Genomic DNA, 22,499 nt, shown 5'->3' with positions numbered 1-22,499 from the left:
CACCTGGCCAAAGGCAGGAGGCAGGGAGATACGCAAGCAGGGCCTTTGCAGCCACCTGGTGGGGATGCTGAGGCGGGGACTCGGAGAGTTGATGGGGCTGGACGAGATGATTGCAGAGGGTCTTCTACTCCCCAGATGCTATGACTCCGCTTTCGAGGTCGTATTTGTCTTACGTGTTAAAGTGGAGCCCTCTCTGCTCTGCGATCCCTCTGAATCTAAGTCACTTGCCGGGACATTTACAAAGTCCAGCTGATGGTTGTTGAATCCAGCCCATTCGGGGCAGGAACGACCAGTCTCAAGCTCCCGAGGTGGAGAGAGCTCGGGAGCTCTCTGCCTTCAACTGCTCTCAAGCCCAGACTCTTCTTATCTGTCAGCCACTGTCCGTGTAGACAGGGCTGATTTGCTTGGGAGGCGCCAGGACTCCAATCATAGGAAGCTTCGGAAGGGTCAGAGGCTGTCACGCCCTCCTCTCCTACCCTATGGTGCCTCTGCTTTCCCCCCCAAGTGGTGGAGGTGTTTGGGCACAGGTGACACACCCCTGAGGCACTACCCAAGAGTGGGTCCCGCCAAGGAAGAGCAATTTTGATTAGTCTTATTTTAGCACCTGGCTCAAACACCTTCCCCTCCTCCTTTGTACTTAAATAGCTCCTTTCATCCAACAAGTTCAAAGCTGCCTAACAAAATAAACACACTTATTCCTGCACATGACAGAGTAGGCAAGCATTATTCTTCCCATTTAAGGGAAAAGAGAGAGAGAGAAGTGAGTCATTTAGTGGCTGAGGGATTCTTCTGGTGACATGAAATGAGTCAATGGGGCCCCAGGGTGATTGACCCGTATTTCTTAAGTTCACATCCAATGCCCTGTCATTTATAATTATAAGAGTAGCTTTGATGAGACATTGTTTGTGTATGTGTGCGTGTGTGAAGTGGTTTGGGTTCCTGGGAAGAATTACTGGGTAGACGGGTTATTATACTTGGGGAAGTGTGAAGAGCTTCCCTGGAAACCAAGCAGCCCATCATTATCATCATCACTATCATCACCACCACCACAATATTCATTTTCATCATCATCATCATCACATTGTATTCAAAGCTCACATTCATTGAGCTCTTACTATAAGCCAGGCACTAAATTACAGATAAGTTTATACTCAATTAACCCTTACAGCAATTCTATGAAGCCAATGCTTTTGCTATCCCTATTTTGCAGATGAGGAACTGAGGCTCAGAGAGGTTAAGTAACACACCCAAGATCACACAGCTACTAGGTAGTGAAGCCAGAATTTAGATTCAGGCAGTCTGCGCCCAGCAACTGCTCTTAACCTCTGTGCTTTACAGAGGCTAAGTCAGATTGTGTCAGCAGAACCATAACTACCCCCAGTGCGTTTCCTTGAAGGAAATGAGGAACCATTTCTGAGGCTTTATGTCACAAAAGGTGATACAAGGAATGAAACTCCTATAGCATCTCAAAATAGCTTGAGGAGCTTGGCCATTTTAATGCCTGGGAATCACCAAGGAAGGTCACCCCACCCCCAGCCATTACTAAACCCACTCTATTGAGGAAGAGGAGAAGAAGAAAAACAGATTCCCATATACATGTTCATCATTTTACCATTGACAAAGCACTTTCATGTGTGTTATTCAGTTTGCCGAACCCTGAGAGAGACAGAACAGGCGTCCGCGTGCCCATTTGCAGTGGGAGAAGTTCAGGGTCAGGGAGGGGAAATGACCCCCTAAGTTCTCACAGCTGGTCTCACTCAAGGCCAGGCCTTCTCATTCCCAGGCCATTGCCCTTTCCCTGCGCTGAACCTCTAAGGCAGTGGTTCTCCACCTTCCTAATGCCGTGACCCTTTAATACAGTTCCTCATGTTGTGGGGATCCCCAACCATAAAATTATTTTCATTGCTACTTCATAACTGCAATGTTGCTACTGTTATGAATCATAATGTAAATATCTGATACGCAGGATGTATTTAGGCGACCCCTGTGAAAGGGTCGTTCGACCCCAAAGGGGTCGCGACCCACAGGTTGAGAACCACTGCTTAAGGGCTTTGCTGGAAGCACGTCTGGACAACACTTCCCATTCAGACCCGCTCTCAGTGCTGGGAGGGGTGGCTGAGATGGATTTTCACAGCAAAGGACTTGGGGTTCTCCCCAAGGAGAGTCTTCCTGTGCTTTCTCCTACCCTGCACTGTCCGCCTCACCCAGCCACATTCAGGCTGAGCTCCTGGCCTCTGGCCACCTCCTGGCCTCTATCAGAGGAGGCTCCCCCTTTACCCTGGTTTATGTACCCAAATCTCCTTTTTCTCCCTTCTTCCTCCCTGGTTATCAGACATCCTCCACATGTGTCCAGCCATTCACGCCGGGCTCCACGCCCCTCCGCCACACGTCTGCACCCACAGGAGGGCCATGGTCCCGAGGGTGGCACAGCTGTGTCTGCTCACTAGCAGGTGTCACCTCCATTTCTCTCCACTGATCGCATCCCCCTTTCTATTTCCTCATTTACTTGTTTGGTTTAGCACTTTTTCTTTCTTCTGCCCCATACCTGCCTCCTTCACCTGCTTTGCAACTCATCTCAGTGCCTAGGGGGATGCTGCAGGGCTGAACCATTGGTGGTCTCCAAAACAACAAGAACCAAATATCAAAATAATGAATTATGCCCAGCCAACATGGCTCAGTGGTTGAGTGGCGACCTATGAACCAGGAGGTCACAGTTCCATTCCTGGTCAGGGTACATGCCCAAGTTGTGGGGTCCATCCCCAGGGTAGGGCATGCATGAGTCAGCCAATCAATGATTATCTGTCATCACTGATGTTTTTATCTCTCTCTTCTTCTTCCTTCCTCTCTAAAATCAATAAAAATATATTTAAACACACACACACACACACACACACACACACACACACACACATTACCAGGCCTGGTTGAAGCAAAGATTCTTAAAAAGATATGGGTTCTAATAAGATCAGTTGTTTGAATTCTACCTGACCCCACCTAAACAGTGAGGTCACCAATACACCTTCGGAATACAGGTAAATCATCTGAAATGGCCTCATCCCTCAGCCCCTAGCTGAGAACCATGAACTGGGTTGAAAAGCCCATGACTGGGGTTTGGGGCACAAATAGGTGTGGGAAGAAGTGGGAAGGAAGAAACTTTTTTTTGAGGGGTGGGGGTGAAGGGCCCAATTACATTACCTCATATTAGAGTTCGTTGTGGACCTGTCTGTCTGCCCAACAGGACTGAGAGCTCACAGAGGGCAGGGGCCTGCCATCTCCCTCCCATCCCCCTGCCCTCCCAGCCCCAGCCCTGGGACTATGCCACGTGCTATGTAGACATTCAACAAATGCCTGCTTTCCTTAATGTTGCGCATACAGCCTTCTAATTACATTAAACACAGACCTATCTCCAAATGTCCAGCTCACACGTTTAAAATTTCTCACTTCCTTACCTTTTTGTTATTTCTCAAATATTTTGGGGCCCATATTAGCCTGAATTGCTCATGAAAAGATAAGCCTCTACCGGAACTACGAGTCTTCTGTATCACTGTGGTCCCATGCTCAGCACCAAGAAGCTGCTCAATAAATGCATTTGGAATAAAATTGAACTAAATGAAGAAAGTGGCTCTGATAGTCCATTAACTGCTCAGTTTCTCTCTGACTGAGTAAGATTTGCAGCTATTTTAATTAGGACGTTAGAGAGTACGTGAAGTCTGATCCTCACCTCTGGGAGGTCGTGGAGACCTCACAGCACCAGAGTCCCACCTCCCCTATGAATCCGAGCAACAAATTCCCCCAAGCCTATCGATATTCTAGAAACACCGCAAGAGAGAGGCTAGATTTACAAGGGACGGCAGCATTATGGTCACTCACCAGCCAGCCCATCTGCGGCTCCATCCAGAATTCTTGTGCCGTTTCCCCTTCTGCAGGGAAAAAGGAATCTCCAGGTAACACGGGTAACCTGTTCCTTGTGAACTGGAGCCCATGCAGGTCTGACTCCCTCTGCTCCTTGCTCCTCTGCACGGTCCTTACTCGTTCAGGAACAGGTAGCCTTGTCCCCCTTTTGACTTGCGCTGCCTGTATGCAGACAATGGTGTCCTTCTCAGCCACAGACACATCTCAGTGTGGATCAGGGAGGTGATGCTCTGGTCTGGACACCTTGGAAGACTGCCGCTTCTTTCAGAGGCCCCAGAAGCTGTGGTCTCGCGTCTATAGATCTTTCCGGAGTCATCGCCACTTACATCTCACAGGACACTCAGCAGGTGGGCCACTCTTCCATCACCCATGCAGGTTGTCTTGGTTACTTCCCAGTGTTGCATCCTCCAGGTTCACTCTTGTGAAGACGGGGTATCTTTGTCTGATATGCGTGGCCCCATGCTATTCTGGGGATTCCTTCTAGGTTTCCTTCTCCCCTCTTCTTCGCGTTCTTACCTCTCTTATTAAACACACCTCTCCCTGTTCCATCTCTCTCCATTTCTCTGGTCTCTGCGTTGTGCACAAATTCGGTGCCATTACTTGTCAATCCAATCCTCCAATCTTTTCATATTTACAACCTGCACATTCTCCTTTGACTAAAGCCTCCACAATGCTACACTGGCCAGTCAGGAGATCGGGCCAAAGAGCTTGAAGGATGCTGCTGGCATTGAGTCTGTGCTCAGAGGAACCTTCCCTGGGTGGCAAGGAAGCCGGGATTGAGGAAACAGCTCCTTGCAGGCTGACAAGTTGGGAAGCAGGAGGCTCCGTGCTGTTCTCTACAAGCAAATGCTCACGAGGCTGATTCACAGGCCTTTCCATTCGTCCCGAGCCCAGACGAAGTGAGACAGGAGCTTCCTACTGACCGAGCTGCCCAGCCTTGTGCCTTTGCTCTGGAGAGTCGGTGATGCCTGCCCCAGCACCCATCTATTTCTTCTCCTTTAATTGCCCTGGAGGAAAACAAAGAAAATTTGATTTTATTATAAGCCTGGGGCTTCTTTGTAGTGCGGTGGAGCATCTTAATGGCATTATAGTAAGTGGCGATAATGGCCTTGGAGGAGATGAAGGACCTTTTATCTGAGACTCAAGCACAGAGCCGTCAGAATACTGGCATGAAAGCTGGATGGGGAGAAGGACTCCAATAAGTTGTCAATAAAGCTGCCACTCTGGCCGGCAGCCAAAGCCACAGTGGAGGTTGGGGTGCTGCTACCCAAGATGCAAGGGGGGCCCGGCGATGCCTATAATTATGCAACTGATATATATACTCAGAACTTTGGCCACCTCTTCCCCAGACCTTCTATGCCTGCCTTCAGACCTTCTGGTGCCTTTCCTCATCCCTCAAACCAACCCCAATCCTCCAGGCTTGCTTTGCTACGTCCCGTGCTTATGCGGCATCTCAGCAATTTCTCTCCCTGTGAACAGGTCCCTGGATTCAGTGACATGACCACAGAGCCGTCCCTGGTACCTTCTAACTTTTGGTTCTTAAACCAGGTTACGTGGAACCGGGAAAGGCCGGGGTTGGGGAGCCCAGGACAGGATCGGTACATCTCCCTGGTTTATCGATTTCACTTAGCTAGCTGGGCAAAATGTTAGATAGTTTAACTGGAAACTTTAGAACGATTTTTTATCTTAAAGCCAAAATGGGTATATGACAGAATATGAAGTCAATCCACATGATGCTTTAAGATCAATCTCAAAGGTTTTCATGCTTGTGGAAGCCCCTCTGGGCAGTCTCTGGACTTTCCCAGCTACCTGCTTACTCTGTCCCAATGCTATGGACACCGGTGGAAAAGTCCACTGTCACCTTCTTGTTTCTTCTCACCTGTCTCCAGAAACTTTTCCCAGGTCATTGAAAAGCATTTGTATGGCTCTCTCAGCTTGCATTTTTCCCAACTCTTTTTCGAAATGATCTCTTCCTCCAGAAACTCCCCTGACTCCCAACTAATGATCAAAGACTCTACCTTTAAAATCTCTCTATAATCCCTTTAAGGGATATACAAGAGGTGTCACACAAACAGCTGTCCACCTCCAGGTTTCCAAGGCTTGGGGTGCTACAGTGCTAAAGGATTCGACTCTTAAAGCAGATGGAAAGGGTGCCCATTGCTGCCACTTCATACAACTTCTTCCTTGACTCAATCCCAGTCCCTCCCTAGAGATGCCAGGTGGGCTATGAGGTGGGTCTGATTATGGGTTTACAGGATCACGTGACGCAAAAGAATGCCACTGGATAGACCAACTCCCAGTTAATAAGGGCAGTTACTTGGGCTAGACTGTGTGGCCTCTTTGAAGGTCTACCACAAAAGTCTGATTTCATGGGTGTACTGAGAGGAGTCCTGACTTAGCAGGAAGCTCAAGTAAAGAATTTTATGGACAAGAATTTTATGGGACAAGAGACTCTTATGAGGAAGGCAAATAACAGACTGAAGGGAAGAGCATTTGAAAAGTGGTGAAGATGTGAGAAGAAAAAAGACTTTACATTACTATGTCCACACCCTCTGTAGAGAGGGTATAAATGCTCCTAGAAGAAGGAGTCCTACATGCTCCTTGGAGAGCTGGGACTCTGTTTTCAGCTGGGTGACTTGCTCCCTCCCAGCACCATGCCTTACAACTGCTACCTGCCCAACCTGAGCTGCCGTTCCAGCTGCTCCTCCAGGCCCTGCGTGGCCCCCAGCTGCCACAGCACCCCCCTGCCCGGGGCCTGGAACATCCCCGCCAATGTGAGCAACTGCGGCTGGTTCTGTGAGGGCTCCTTCAATGGCAGCGAGAAGGAGACCATGCAGTTCCTGAATGAACGCCTGGCCAGCTACCTGGAGAAGGTGCGGCAGCTGGAGCGGGAGAATGCAGAGCTGGAGAGCCGCATCCAGGAGCGGTGCCAGCAGCAGGAGCCCCTGATGTGCCCCAGCTACCAGTCCTACTTCCGGACCATCGAGGAGTTCCAGCAGAAGGTGAGGGGCCTTGCTGTCATTGCTAAGCAAGGGGAGTTTGCCATGATTGTCAATCTGTGGTAGAGAAGTGTGTTTCTTGCTTCTGTGTCATCTTGACTCTAGTTTCTCCTCTTTACTGTCCTCACTAAGCGCCCTCTCATTCTCCAGATCCTGTGCGCCAAGTCTGAGAACGCCCGGCTGGTGGTGCAGATTGACAACGCCAAGCTGGCCGCAGACGACTTCAGGACCAAGTAAGTTCTTTCAGAATGTGCACTGGGGTCCACATCTTTTGTTAAATCTCTAGAAGAAAAGGGATTCCCGTAGCTTTATTGATCCGTTGGTCACAAAGGATTCTACAGGGATTGAGGGGAGCAGAGCTAAGGAATCACCAAGAGATGAGGGCTCAAATCAATCTATTGCTTTTGGATCCATATTGGGTCTTGATAGCCTCCAGAACCCTCTGTCTCCTGGTTCACTCATTGCAGAAAGTGGAAAGACAAGCAGAATGGGGTTATCAAAGATCATCCCTGGGAGTCTTGGAAGTCTGCCAGCTACTGTTCTCATCTTGTCCTTGTGCAGGTACGAGACGGAGCTGGGCCTGCGGCAGCTGGTGGAGTCGGACATGAATGGGCTGCGCAGGATCCTGGACGAGCTGACCCTGTGCAAGGCCGACCTGGAGGCCCAGGTGGAGTCCCTGAAGGAGGAGCTGCTCTGCCTCAAGAGGAACCATGAGGAGGTGAGGCCGGAAATGAGAAATGAAGAAACCTGATTTAGTCTCCTGCTGAGGTGGCTTTAGTGATTTCCTTTTAACACACCAACAGTTCATAATGACAGAAAAAAATGAAGAGATGAAACCTATACATGATCCCAGATAAGTTGTCTCTTTCACTCATAATTGGATTTCCCCGAACACTCCCACCAGCTTGTGATTGGTCACTGTGTTGTAGAATGCCCACATTGGCAGGGGTGCTCCAGGCCCCATTGTTGTATTCACGCTATGCAAAGTCATTTCTCACCACGAAGAGCCAAAAGAGTCTCTACTCTTTCAAAGTCTTGGTGAAGAATAATCCGGGGCTCCTTCTCTCTCCTGGGATTAAATTATTCTCTTACTTGATGGCAAGAATTATTTGATGCAAACTGGGAAAGTGGAGGATTAGTCTGACATTCAGTGGCATCCAAGCTGGTCCTTGAAAATATGTATCTTTTAAAAATGGTTGACACTATTACAGATGTCCCCTATTTCCTCTCCCTTTGCCCCCCTCCACCCAACTACCACTCCTCTACCCTCTGAGATGTGTCAGTCTGCTCCATGTTTCCACACCAATGGTCATATTTTGTTCTTTGAATCCTGGTGGGATGGCACAGTCATGGAGAGGAGGGAGCTGGGCCCACATGGAGCACAGATCACCTTGCCTTGAACCGTCAGAGATTGTTCCACTAAGTTTCTTTCCTGAGGAAACAGACTAACCGGCTTCAACAAACAATGCCATTTCTTTGAGTCTATTCTTCACTGAGGATAGCCACTCTTGCTTTTTCTGAATCCACAGGAAGTCAACACTCTGCGTTGCCAGATTGGAGACCGCCTCAACGTGGAGGTGGACGCTGCCCCCACCGTGGACCTGAACCGCGTGCTCAATGAGACCAGGTGCCAGTATGAGGCCATGGTAGAGACCAACCGCAGGGACGTGGAGGAATGGTACACCAACCAGGTGGGCATCTCAGCACATGGCCACCCAAGACCTTGGGACCCTTAAGGCAGGGTCTGATCCTGTCTCTTACCTCTGGTGTTTCAGACCCAGGAGCTGAACAAGCAGGTGGTGTCCAGCTCAGAGCAGCTGCAGACCTGCCAGGCGGAGATCATTGAGCTGAGACGCACGGTCAACGCCCTGGAGATCGAGCTGCAGGCCCAGCACAACCTGGTGGGTACTGTTCAGACCTGCTGGTGAGAAAGCAGGGGAATCAGAGCCACAGGGCGGACCTTTGGGTCACAGTCTCTTTAACTCTGGAAGCTTGTGACTTCTATGGAACCTTATGGGGGACATGCTAAAGGAGCAGCTCTGTGACATTCTTCCTCTTCCCCACACAGAGGGACTCACTGGAGAACACACTGACGGAGACGGAGGCCCGCTACAGCTCCCAGCTGTCCCAGGTGCAGTGCATGATCACCAACGTGGAGTCCCAACTGGCTGAGATCAGGGGTGACCTGGAGCGGCAGAACCAGGAGTACCAGGTGCTGCTGGACGTCCGGGCCCGGCTGGAGTGTGAGATCAACACGTACCGGGGCCTGCTGGAGAGCGAGGACTGCAAGTGAGTACCTGGCTGGGGGTGTTTGATGAACACACACACACACACACACACACACACACACACACACACATACTTCTCAGTCGGACTCCAGGGAAAGATTGCATGCCTTGAAAAGAAAATTATGACTTCACACCAGACATGCTCAAGCAGAACTCAGCGAACACAATATGGCCATCACTGAAAACATAAAACGGCAAGTATTGTTTAATGTACAAACTGAAAGTGTACAGCCAATTCTTTGCATTCTAATGTGATAATATTGATGATATTTCTTGTTTTATAATACTGTTTTCTGTAGACGGTACACTACCACCCACTACCTCATCTGGCCTTATGTACAGTTAAGAGCAGGCAGGCTGGATCAGTCTTCTCCCCATTCTGTAGGGGAAGAAACTGGGCTTAGAGAAGTTAAGGGAATTTCCCAAGGTCACCAGCTGGGAATAGACAGTGTTGGGAGTCAAAGCCACGGTTTCAGAATTTTGGCGCTATATGGCAGGGAGACCATGAGAAATTTGACCGTGAGCTTTGTAGCCGCTGAGCCTTTAGCCTTTCTGTTATAGGTCAGGCCAAGTCCAGATGGGCATTCCATTCTTGGGGTCTCTCTGGTACGTATTATAAGCCTCCCTCAATTCACCTTTCCACGTCATTCTTTTCTCCAGGCTGCCCTGCAACCCCTGCACCACAACCAACGCCTGCAGCAAGCCCATTGGGCCCTGTGTCTCCAATCCCTGCACACCTTGCGTCCCCCGCCCCCGCTGTGGACCCTGCAGCCCCTTTGTGCACTAAGGGCTGCCAGAGGAGCCAGGAGGCAGGGCCCAGGGCTCCAGAGCTTTGACCTGGCCCTGGTTCATTTGACACAAGGGCCTGAAGACACAATTTGCATGGCTGGAAACTCACCCAACCTACTCTAGATCATTCATTCCCTGCCCCACCTTGCCTTCACCAGGGTCTGTTCCTTCTCTGCTTGTCCAGAGAACCCTCCCAAGCACCAGCGGCCTTCCTTGGAACTTCCTAATAAACTTGACTTCCCTGGCAAAGCAGACGCCTTTCTCATTGGTATTCATGTCTCATTGGTATTCATTTGTTTCGCCACACCCATCCCTGGAGCACTCTATAAAAAGCCACTTGAAAGTCAGGCCATATAATGACCTGACTCTTGGATACAGAGCCGTTCTATGCCCGGTGGGCAGAGGGCTGGCCTGGCACCCATGGATGAGGCAGGGTGGCAGGAGGGAGGGAAGGGCAGCTGCAGGGCTAGGGCTCCTCTCTCCCCCTGACCATTCCTAGATTCTCCCCCACCCCCACCCCTCTTCTCTTGACCTGACATCTCCTAGAGCTGATTATATTCAAAGGCATGAGCTGGAGGCCAGAGAGAGAGGTTCTCTGGAAAGCTCATCTTCTCTAGGCAGGAAGTTATAGGGTCGGCACTGTATCACCTGGGTGACTGGGGGTCCCACAGCCTCAGGAACATCTAGTGAAGGGACCCTCTGCTGTGCCCAAGACTTCCTCCTTCCTCCTGTGTAGGTGGATCATTACCAGCCTGGGCTTCAGCTACTCGCTTCCCCTCTGTGCTCTGGGGCTTAGAGACCCCTCAACTCCTCACTTGATACCCCTGCCTTTCTCAGTGCAGTCCAACCAGTACCTGATGAATACCTGCCCCATGCAGACCTGGGGCTGCAGGGAGGGGAGACACATAAAGAAAAAAAGCAGTCCTGGCTGCAAGTTATTTACAATTTGTTAAAAGGCATAAAACTCGTCCCCAGGTAGTGCTGTTATAAGCCAGAGTCCCTGGCCCTGTGACCAAAGGCTGGAGAGGCAAGCAGATCTTGGGGTACTGAAGGTGACAGCAGCACTCATCAAGAATGGGGATCTTTCTTTAATTTCTAATGAAGAGCCACGGAAGTGATAAGCATCCACTTGCTAAAACCTCAGAGGACCGTTTTGATAGGAAGGGATCGGAGACCACAGAGGGGTCTAATTTTCCCCACTAATTTGCCCATCACACCAGGCTTCCTGAAGCTGGTATCAGACCCCACGTTAGTGAAACACAGTCTTGTGCACTAAAATAATGAAATGGGTTGAAAAAAAAATATATATATATATATATATATACATATATATATATATATATATATTTTTTTTTATATATATTTTTTTTAAATAAAGCAACTATTTATTCCTTCTATTATAACTTCCCCCTTGATCCTTTTCTTAATCCTTATTTTCAAAGCTCAAATTTTGGGATGGATTCAGATTTGCATGTTTGGCCACTTGGTTTGTGAGAAGCGTCTGACCTGAACTTCCTTCTCTCATGTGGTTGGCCACCAAGTCTGTGATTTCCTCCAAATCCAAGGTCAAGTTCAGGTCAGAGGTCCTGCCTCATTTTGCTTGTTCACTGATTGCATATCCTGCTTACATATATTATTTTACAATAATGCTGGAGTAATTCTAAAAGCTCATGGGGTAGGCAGAATAACTGCTCCCCTCCCCTCAAAGGTGTCCATGTCCCACTTCCTGGAACCTGGAATATGTTAGTTTATGCACAGAGGGACTTTAAGGTTGCAGATGGAATTAAAATCACAAATCAGCTGCCTTTGCAATGGGGGGGCGGTATTCTGGATTAGCTGGTGGGCCCAATGTAATCACAATGGTTCTTAAAAGTGGAAGAGGGAGGGAGAAGAGAGTCAGAGGGAGATGTGACTGTGGACACAGGTCCGAGCGATGTGACAGGAGAAGCACTTGACCCATCACTGCAGGATCTGAAGAGGGAGCGAGGGGCCTCCGAGCCAAGGAACGCAGTAGCCTCTGGATGCTGAAGAAGGCAGGGAAATGGAGTCTTCCCTGGAGCCCGCAGAAAGGACCACAGCCCCACCAACACCTTCATTATTTTTTTTTTTAATTGTGGTAACATATTATATAACAGAAAATGTACCACTTTAACCATTTTTAGTGTATGATTCAGGGCCACTACGTGCATTCACACTGTTGTACAGCCATCACCACTATCCATTTCCAGAATGTCTTCATCATCCCAAACTAAAACTCCATACTCATTAAACCTCCCAATCTCACCTGCCCCAAACCCCTGGTAATAACCTCGATTCTACTTTCTATCTGTCTGAGTTTGACTATTCCAAATATTCTCTTTTCTAAATCCCCACTCAACTCCGAGCCAGGAGTGTATCTTCTACTCAGCTCTAATTGATACTCTCTGGCCCCAGGTCCCTTCTCGGTTGGCATGTCCAGTGAGTGCTCTGTGGTGATCTGTTTTATTGGCTCCTGAGCATTCTTGGTCTGAGCTCTAAGCCCACTGGGCATATCACTCTCTGATGGTTGACTTTTACCCAGGCTTACAAGCTAAATATTTTTGCTGATTCTTTTTCTTTCTGTTTCCCTGAAAATTTTATATTTGCTATGGGATAGAGATAAAGCATCTTTTTTCATTCTTGTACCTGGGGTCAAAGTCATTGTTGGAGCCCTTTAAGGCCTGAGGCTGCTGTCAGCATCTACAGTCAGGATAGCACTGGCTAGGAGTCTCAGCATTTTCCTCTATAAAAGCCCATTTCATTACTTCCAGGAGTCACGCCTCATCACAAGCTTGTGGCATTTGTCACTTTTTAACCCCCGTTCTACTGAGGAGCAAAGCAATATATCTGTCCTCAGAGCTGGCATCGAAATTCATGATCTCGTTTCTGTGTCTTCTTCCAGTTCTTGTGCTTGGACACTTCCTGACCTTGTCATTGTCTCATCTCTCTAATTCAGTGATCGGCAACCAGTGGTCCGCAGACCACTGGTGGTCCATGAGGTCCAAAAGGCTGGCGACTGCTGTTCTAATTCACAAGGAGGTGGGATGGCCCAGGCAGACTTGAATCTACCTACATGTGCCATTGGACAAGTTAAGTTTCTTCCCAGTGTCTCAGATTCTTCATCTCTGACATTGATGACAGCAATAGAATCCAAACTCTTTGGGTGAGACAGGAACACTATGTGTGAAGGGTCCCATAGGCTACCTGAGTAGAAAGTGATCTATTGGGATTCATTTCCTTCCTGCCTCACTGTCTGTGCCTCCGTTTTCTCTTCCATGAATTCAAGTCCTTCTAGCTATAAAATTCTTTGATTCTAGGCCATGAAACTCACTGCTGAAGTAAACTTTTACAGGGCTAAAAGTTCAAGGCTAGGGAGGCCTCCTCCCAGATACTAAGTCACCTTAGCTCATGCCATTGTGCATTTTCATTTGTTTAGATGCTAAAAACACACCATTTCATTTCCAATCTGGATAAACCAGCCAATTATAAAAAAAGGATGGAATTGCCCTGTAGAGAAAAGCTGAGTGTAACTTGGTCTTAGTTCAGGAAGGTGAGAGGACTGCTTGGTCAGAGAGGCCTGTGAACGGCTGATGTGGTTAGTAGGGGTTGGGTAACAGGGTCCCAGTGGGGACCAGAAGCAAAAACTACGAGTGGGACAATAGGCAGAAATTAATCCAATATTTCGGTCCCCTAGAAAAATCAGAGAAACTTCTGTGCCAAATATTTTGCACTGTGTTTAGGTATTCAGGCTCAGGAGTTAGACAGCTGAGAAGTTTAAACCCCAGCTCTGCCATTTATTGGCCGTGGCTTGGGAAGATTCTGAGCCTTTCCTAATCTGTGTCTTTATCTGTAAAGTTGGACAAATTTTATAGATCAAACTTATAGAATTGTTGGAAGGATCAACTGAGAATTGTGCCATAGCACTTAGCACCTTGTTTGGCACATAATAAGTATTTATGAAATGGTATCATCATCTTCATCATCATCACCACTGTCATTGTTATTATGAATACTTGCACGGAAATGTAAGGCTGGAGGATTCCCAGAGGATGAGTAGAGCCCATTTCAATGCCAGTACAAGAAAGGAGGCGTTGGTGGCAGTACAACCCCATGTAAAGAACTTGTCCCCCTCAAGAAGTACCCCAAATAAGATAACCAAACCCACAAGATCAGGAACGTAACAAAGAATGTGGGGACCATGGGCCATCTGCCAACTTCCTATTCTGGTCACCAAGTTAGTGTTAAAATTTGCATCTTTGTTGATTAATTTATGAGTATAGTTCTGTGCCCCTAGTGCTTGCAAGGTAAGTGAATGGGGTTTGATCACTACTAGGTTGGCATGGCAACCTGTCCAGGTGTCTGTTCAACAAAATTGAATTTTCACAAAATTCTTCATCTGAATAATCTAGGCCAACAATAGGAAGGAGGAAGGTTACAGAAATGATCACCATCATCCCCATGCCCAACCATATTCACACACAATATCTTATTTAACTTGCGCAACAAAACTACTATTACTTCAATGTAAGAGATGAAGAAAACAAGAGTCAAAAAAGGGAACTCACTTCTCTGAGGTCATATCGTCAGTGAAGATGTGAACTGAGATCATTTAGCTTCAGACATATGCTTTTTTGTTCCTTCCCCGCTACCTTTGAATCTGAACACAGATTCTTAACTTATATTTACATTGTGTTCCACAAATGATCTTTTAGGAATTCTTTCTGAACCATGATTTTGTTTCTGTGCAAAACAAAGGACAGATATAGTGACAGAAAATAGAAGGTGAGATGGGAGGGCTACTTTGTTAAGATTCATTATTGGGCAATAGGGAGATTCCCAAGGGTTTTGAAGTGCCAAAGGGTATATGATCCCAGAGGTGATGGAGAAATATACACACTTGTCACAGGTGGTGCCCTCTTCTTAGGGACAACAGAGTCAAGCTGCATTCTCATGGGCGCTGTGACTTGTTCTGGGAATATCTCATGTTGGCAGAGCCACACTACTAGGGTTATTCAATGCTCTCAGTAAGAGGATTATGTCTAGGAATAAGGCAAGAGAAATTTCCAGAGACTTTGAGATAAGGTCACTATGGATACAAAGATAGCTCTGAGTACCTCATTCAGGTTTTCCTTTCTTGTTACGTCTGAAGCATTTGCGTCAACACTGTCATCTGAACTCTCTGTGAACTATTCCCAGCATGTTTCCCTCTATACAGCTCTTCTCTTTCTCATCTTGGGGAGATTGTTGCTTCAGTGAAGGTTGGTAGACTTTTTCTGAAAAGGACTGATAGGAAATATTTTAGGCTTTTCAGGCCATGTGGTCTCTGTTGCAACTACTCAACTCTGCCACTGTGGAATGAAAGCACCATAGATACTGTCTAAATGAGTGAACATGACTATGTGCGAATAAAACTTTATTTACAAAAAAGGGCAGGAGTCTGAACTCTGCTTTAGTACTGTGCCTGCCCATTCCACTGGTTTCTTTTCCCAACCATAAACACTCAATTATTTTCAGTCTCTTCATTACTGAAAAATTCTCTAAGTCCCCAAGTAAAACTCTCATGGAGTAAGGCTCAGGATCCTTGCAGCTGATACAGGATAAATTTTTGCTGAAAGACAAGTTGTACTGAACACTGAAATGTGACTATACCTGGGAGAAGGCCACCAGAAGACTGTTGACTCCAAACTCTCTTTCTAGGGATTCCAGTGGCAGAGCCTCATGGGTGAGGAGTCCCAAACAACTCCACCCCATGTCCCTGGCTGTCCTACCCTCTGAGTAATGGGGAGAACCATTTGGGGTTGTGATGATTCTGTCTCCTTTGAAGCCATCTGATGAAACTCTGTTTTCACCAACCATCAGTACCCAGGAGGAGCCCGTGTGACACAAGATGAATGGAATAATTTTATGGGATGAGGGAAGACTCTGTGGAGGCATCTAACAAGCATATTTTGGAGAAAAAATTACCTGAAGCATTAGGAGAGAAAACTATGCAACATGCCAAACCCCCACCCACAATAAAGGGTATAAAAGGACCATGGAGGAAGGTGAGACTCAAACCTCACCTATATCCACCTCCATCAGCTCGTCTGTTGTCCCATCACCTCTCCCAGTACCATGCCTTACAACTGTTGTCTGTCCAACCTGAGCTGCGGCTCTAGCTGCCCCTCCCGGCCCTGTGTGGCCCCCAGCTGCCATGACATCCCTCTACCTGGGGCCAGCAACATCCCCGCCAATGTGGGCAACTGCGGCTGGTTCTGCGAGGGCTCCTTCAATGGCAGCGAGAAGGAGACCATGCAGTTCCTGAATGACCGCCTGGCGAGCTACCTGGAGAAGGTGCGGCAGCTGGAGCGGGAGAACGCGGAGCTGGAGAGCCGCATCCAGGAGCGGTGCCAGCAGCAGGAGCCCCTGATGTGCCCCAGCTACCAGTCCTACTTCCGGACCATTGAGGAGCTGCAGCAGAAGGTGAGGAGTCGGGTATGTGGGGGCACAGCAGCAGTTGGCTGTCTTTGAACAATAAGAAGTTCTCAAGTTCAGGTGGTCCTCACAGTGGAACCTTGTTTTCAGATTCTGTGTGCCAAGTCTGAGAACGCCAGGCTGGTGATCTGTATTGACAATGCCAAGTTGGCCTCTGATGACTTCAGAACCAAGTATGTTGAAACTTTTCGGCCAGGTAACCTCCAAGGTCCCTATGGCTCCTTCATGGCCCTGTGGGCCTAATGTTGCCTGGAAAAGAAGAGGAAGCCATTTCCCCCTTTTTATCTCTCCTCTTATGACTGGATATGTGAAATTCGTTTAAGAGCCCAGATTCATATGCTATCTGCTCTTCAGTCTCTATTGGTCCTTCTTAAACCCCCAAATTCAGAAATTGAAGTTAATTCTTGGAGAATGGATTGGTTTGGTGGCGTATTAACCAACAACATTGAGAGGAGAGAGAGAGAGAGAGACTCCATTCCAGGAGTCCCCGTGGGCACCTTTGGGTGTTAGGATGGGTCAGGTTCCCTCCAGACTATCCATTCAGAGCTTGAGGAACACATGGAAAAGAAGGCATGGGAAACTGTCAGTTCAAAGACAGCGAGGCAATGCCATTCAAACAGGACATGGGGCAGGAAGATGGGCTTCCTTCCTGGTTCTTCCTCCCACTCCAACCTGTATGTGCAGGTACGAGATGGAGCATTCCTCCCGGCAGCTGGTAGAGTCGGACATAAACAGCCTGCGTAGGATCCTGGACGAGCTGACCCTGTGCAAGGCTGACCTGGAGGCCCAGGTGGAGTCCCTGAAGGAGGAGCTGCTCTGCCTCAAGAAGAACCACGAGGAGGTGAGAGAAAAACAAAACAAAACACCAACAACAATAGGCTTCAGAGCTAACACTTCAGCATCAGGTATGAGGAGGCACTTGCCCATCAGGATCCCTGGTTGGTACCCTTCTCTGAAGAACTCAGGGTCAGATCAGGGAATCATGATGCTATGTCCATAGCATACAGCAAGGTGAGCTGGGAGGGTTGGGTAGGTACTGGAGATGCTGAGGAAGGAAATCCATGTTCTCTGTTGGTCACTGTTGGTCCCTAATTTGGTGGTAGAGATTGAGAGAAAAAAAAGACATAAGTCATAGCCCCTCTCTTCAAAGGCCCCACAGTCTTGTCTCTGGTCTGGGGGAGACAACAATGTTAAAACATGATGTAATCCCAGCAGAGGGAAATAACTGCTATATGCGATATATGAGCAGCCCTGAGAACAATCCAGTCTGCTTGAAAGGTAACTCTTCTCAGAGGCATGTTATGGAGAGTGGGAAAATTTTAGTACTGGGGTGTCGTAATCTGAGGGAGGAAGCTGAGCAAAGACACGAAGCGGCAAAGTAAGGTATATTTGAGAAAGGCCATGAATGGGTATGGCTGCGCATGCGGTACCTGTAGGGATGTGACAGGAAATGACAAAGGACCTGCGCATGGCCAGGAGTTGGGACTTAGTCTTATAGGAAATGTGGGTGTATTTCAGTTTTCCCAGAAAGGAATCGATGTGACCCTTATTTGAATTTATTTTTATATAATATCTGTGTCAGTCTTTGGAAAAGTCAGGATATTCTTTTCAGTGAACTTTTTGGCTATCGCAGGAAGATAGCAGATCTATTTCTGTGGGTTCACACCTTTCCCTTCCTCCATCAGGAAGTCAACACCCTGCGTTGCCAGATTGGAGACCGCCTCAACGTGGAGGTGGACGCTGCCCCCACCGTGGACCTGAACCGCGTACTCAATGAGACCAGGTGCCAGTATGAGGCCCTATTGGAGACCAACCGCAGGGACGTGGAGGAATGGTACACCAACCAGGTGGGCATCTCAGCACATGGCCACCCAAGACCTTGGGACCCTTAAGGCAGGGTCTGATCCTGTCTCTTACCTCTGGTGTTTCAGACCCAGGAGCTGAACAAGCAGGTGGTGTCCAGCTCAGAGCAGCTGCAGACCTGCCAGGCGGAGATCATTGAGCTGAGACGCACTGTCAACGCCCTGGAGATCGAGCTGCAGGCCCAGCACAACCTGGTGGGTACTGTTCAGACCTGCTGGTGAGAAAGCAGGGGAATCAGAGCCACAGGGCGGACCTTTGGGTCACAGTCTCTTTAACTGTGGAAGCTTGTGACTTCTATGGAACCTTGTGGGGGGACGTGCTAAATAAAGGAGCAGCTCTGTGACATTCTTCCTCTTCCCCACACAGAGGGACTCCCTGGAGAACACACTGACGGAGACGGAGGCCCGCTACAGCTCCCAGCTGTCCCAGGTGCAGTGCATGGTCACCAATGTGGAGGAGCAGCTGAGTGAGATCAGATGTGACCTGGAGCGGCAGAACCAGGAGTACCAGGTGCTGCTGGACATCAAGGCCCGGCTGGAGTGTGAGATCAACACGTACCGGAACCTTCTGGAGAGCGAGGACTGCAAGTGAGTATGAGGCAAAATATTTCTGGGGAAGTGTATGTGGGACTAATGACACTGTAGACATTCACATGTCGGCCATATTTTCAACTCACCCAATGACATTAATCAAGTGTCTACCATGTGACAGTTAAGCATATATGCAAGGTCAAAGGCAAAGTGCATACATCCCCTGCCTCAGGGAGCTAACAATGGAGGTAATATTTTTCAAAAGGACAAGTTTCCACCTCTGCCCATGTCATTCTGGGGAAGGGAAAAGGATTTGTTAATAATCACATTTGATTCCAACTAACTCCACCACTGTGAATTCATAGGTTGTTTCATTGAACTTGGTGTTTTCTCCATCCTCTCTCTAATCCATTCTAAAACTCTGTTCTCCCAGCCTCCCCTGCAATCCGTGTGCTACCACCAATGCTTGTGGAAACTCCTGTGGGCCCTGTTAACAAGTTGCTGTTTACTTAAATACTGGCATCCTCTTTGAAGACAACAATGAAGTCATTTAGATCAAACATGGAAAAGGTTCCTAGGCACTACTTTGCCGGAGCTCAGTTGCCTTTAGACATCTTGCCACGCCAACTATGATATTTCTAGACATGGAAATGCTTTCCAGATCCAACAAGCAAAGACACATCAAGTTCCAATGTCTGGAAAACTCCCTCCTGTTGAAGGTCGAGTCTCTCTGTATCTGAAGATGTCCAGCTCCCTGTAATCTGAGCTCCAGGTATTACTTTAGGGCGTTTCCTATACATGTATGTCTCCTGCTTTCCTGGCTTCTTTGGTATTCTCTGGAATGCAAGGAGCCTGCTTCATTTACTTCCCAATAAACTTTATTTCTCTGGCATTGTAAATGTGTTTCTCATTCATATTCATGCATTGTAAAGTGCTTCTCATGGCTGTTCCATAAAAAATACCCCTTCATTAGGAGGTTGACATGAGGTGAATGACTGAACCCAGCCACCATATTCCAGTGAGAAAGGGCTGTCCCCTGGGAGGCTCCCACCAAGGGAAGACCATGAAGAAAACCTGGCCTTCACTACTTGATGTCCATCTTGCTTTGGCTGCAGGGCCCTGGACAATTCTGAGACTCCTCTCCATCCTCACTGCTCTCTCCCACTGCCCCTTCCTCACTGTGAAGTCCTCTGCTTCCCTCTCTCCTACACTGTGAAGACCAGCTTCTGTAGAAACTGCTTCAAAAGCAGCTACCTCTTCCTCTCAACATCTTGGCTGCACCTGCACCACCCATATACATACCTATCCTTCCTTCAAAATGTCCCTTCAATGATTTCCTGCACCCTCTGGGTCCTCTTCTTATATCTCTGACTACCCGTCGGCGGACCCTCAATTAGCCAACTTCCACTTTTTGCCCCAAATAGAAGAAAGCCCATACCCTTGGCCCTTTGTCTTGCTCTTTCCACATCCCTAGCCGGGAAGAGCTAGCACCTCTGTGCTGATGATGCCGAAATCTCGCCCCAGCTCCAGCTTTGCTTGCCTAGGACAGTTTCACTTGGTATCAGGCCATCACGGCCCATTTAATGGAACTAAAACTTATCTTTGCCAAACGGGTTCATCTTGTACTCACTTATTATGCCCAATATTTTGTAATCAAAAGGTCCTTTAAATGCAGGCAGGCGTGTCTCCTTACCTCCCTCTCTTCGAGTTTACTTTTTCCTCAAGGTCTTTGCTCATATCTATAATGTTCTTCCATGACCTCTTTATCTTTTATTTCCTACTAGGGGCCCGGTGCACGAAATTCGTGCACTGGGTGTGTGTGTGGGGGGGAGTGTCCCTCAGCCCAGCCTGCCCCCTCTCACATACTGGGAGCCCTCAGGCATTGACCCCCATCACCCTACAATCGCAGGATCGGCCCCTTGCCCAGGCCTGACGCCTCTGGCTGAGGCGTCCGGCCCGGGCAGCGGGGACCCGCAGCTGCAGCGGCCCCACGATCGTGGGCTTCGCTTTAGGCCCAGGCAAGGGACCCCTAGCTCCCGGGACTGCCAGCTTCGACCGTGCCCAGCTCCCATTGCTGGCTCCACCCCTACTTCCTGCTATCACTGGCCAGGGCGGAAAAGGCGCCTGATTCTCCGATCATGGCTGGGGGGCAGGGCAAAGGCGGCCCCAGGGCCGCCTTTGCCCTGCCCCCCAGCTCTTAGCTCCCCCCTGGGTTTCCGATCACTGTCAGTGGCAGGGGGCTTCTTCCTGCTTTCCCTTTCGCCTCCCTGCATTGTGCCTACATATGCAAATTAACCACCATCTTGTTGGCAGTTAACTGCCAATCTTAGTTGGCAGTTAATTTGCATATAGCCCTGATTAGCCAATGAAAAGGGTAGCTCGTGCGCCAATTACCATTTTTCTCTTTTATTAGTGTTGATAATTCCAAAAAAGGCCAATGTTCATTAAATCTCTTCCAGCAAACATTGATTCTACCTTACCTCCCACTTGCCTCATTTATGAATTATTAAAACTCTCAAGTCTATCAACCACTTTGTAGATTATCCGTTTAACTTAATGCTATCTCACTGACACAACCACCATCATTCATCTGGTGTGTGTGCCAGCACAATGAGGGGTGCTGAGAACACAAATAAATGAAACCCAATCTTGGCCCACAGCACATTTAGAGTCCAGGGTGGATAAGACAAAGAGATAACTGCCACATACTCATCAATGTGACTCAAGAAAGGTGTAACTAAAGAATGATGACTTTCTGAGGTCTGAGGGAGTGATAAGAAGAGGCTCCAAGAAGGAGGCAATGCTCAATCAGGGCTTTGAAAACCCAGATATTCTGATTATATAAATTTTGCCTGCCTGTCTCATTGACTACACTGTTTTCACCTGATCAAAATCTAGTGTAAACCATGAAATACTATACGTGGAACAAACAGGGAATAGTATCACTGGTGAGGATTCATGAGAAGGACATTAAAACTTTATATACTTCCAACTTCAATAAACTATGACTACATGACATTAGCATAATTCAGAAATAAAGTTTCATGGGATATGTTTGGACAGATGAGTGTGTGCAGGTCTGAGAAGAGGGAAAGTTTTTCCAAGCATGAACTTTGCCTGGTAAGGAGATGAAGCAGGAGGTGTGTTTAGAGCCTGACAGACCAATCTTTAGCCTGGAACAGAGGATCTGTGTGGCAGTGGAAGATGCAACTGCAAAGCAGTTAGGTAAAATCATATCTGGCAGTGGCCTGAATGGTTGGTTACCTGTGAGATTTGCTTGTAAGGAAGGTTGGCAGATGATATATCAGGCAGCTATGTGTAGGCTGGGTTGTGGTAGGTCCTAGAAGATGGTGGGATTAGGTGAGAAAGAAGGAAGATCAATCAGGAAGTTGGTAAAAAAACAAGGACTGAGATGGGTGGAGGTGGGGGAGTGGGTGGGGCAAGGGTGGGGGTGCATTTCAGAGGCTCAGCTTCAAATATGGAAGCTGATTAGAGGTAGAAGAACAATGGAGTGAGATGAAAGGAAACTAGTACTGATTGGATTCCTACGATGGGTCAACGTGTGTGAAGTTTTTGAGCCTGAGAAAATGAAACAACAGTGGGTCTCAAGTGGAAAGAACTGAAAG

General features: G+C 48.1%; 1 protein-coding gene and 1 pseudogene across 1 annotated transcript; both read left to right on the top strand.

Moving 5' to 3' along the window:
- The first annotated feature begins 6,563 nt into the window (after window positions 1-6,563).
- LOC132219008 (keratin, type I cuticular Ha1) lies at window positions 6,564-10,120 on the top strand. The gene is made up of 7 exons (XM_059670997.1): window positions 6,564-6,914; window positions 7,062-7,144; window positions 7,473-7,629; window positions 8,441-8,602; window positions 8,687-8,812; window positions 8,980-9,200; window positions 9,860-10,120. Exons 1-7 carry the CDS (start codon window positions 6,567-6,569, stop codon window positions 9,984-9,986), a joined length of 1,224 nt encoding a protein of 407 aa, XP_059526980.1. The 5' UTR covers window positions 6,564-6,566; the 3' UTR covers window positions 9,987-10,120.
- Window positions 10,121-15,627: 5,507 nt separating this feature from the next.
- On the top strand, window positions 15,628-19,751 carry LOC132217878 (keratin, type I cuticular Ha4-like; annotated as a pseudogene).
- The last annotated feature ends 2,748 nt before the right edge of the window (window positions 19,752-22,499 follow it).

The sequence above is a fragment of the Myotis daubentonii genome, chromosome 16 (assembly GCF_963259705.1).
Source record: "Myotis daubentonii chromosome 16, mMyoDau2.1, whole genome shotgun sequence".
NCBI lineage: Eukaryota > Metazoa > Chordata > Mammalia > Chiroptera > Vespertilionidae > Myotis > Myotis daubentonii.
This window is presented reverse-complemented; position numbering and strand designations above follow the sequence as displayed.

Coding starts and splice junctions, on each gene's coding strand:
- LOC132219008 (XM_059670997.1), top strand. CDS start 6,567: ATGCCTTACAACTGCTACCTGCCCAACCTGAGCTGCCGTTCCAGCTGC. Junction 7,145..7,472: donor GCAGACGACTTCAGGACCAA/GTAAGTTCTTTC, acceptor GTCCTTGTGCAG/GTACGAGACGGAGCTGGGCC. Junction 8,813..8,979: donor TGCAGGCCCAGCACAACCTG/GTGGGTACTGTT, acceptor TTCCCCACACAG/AGGGACTCACTGGAGAACAC.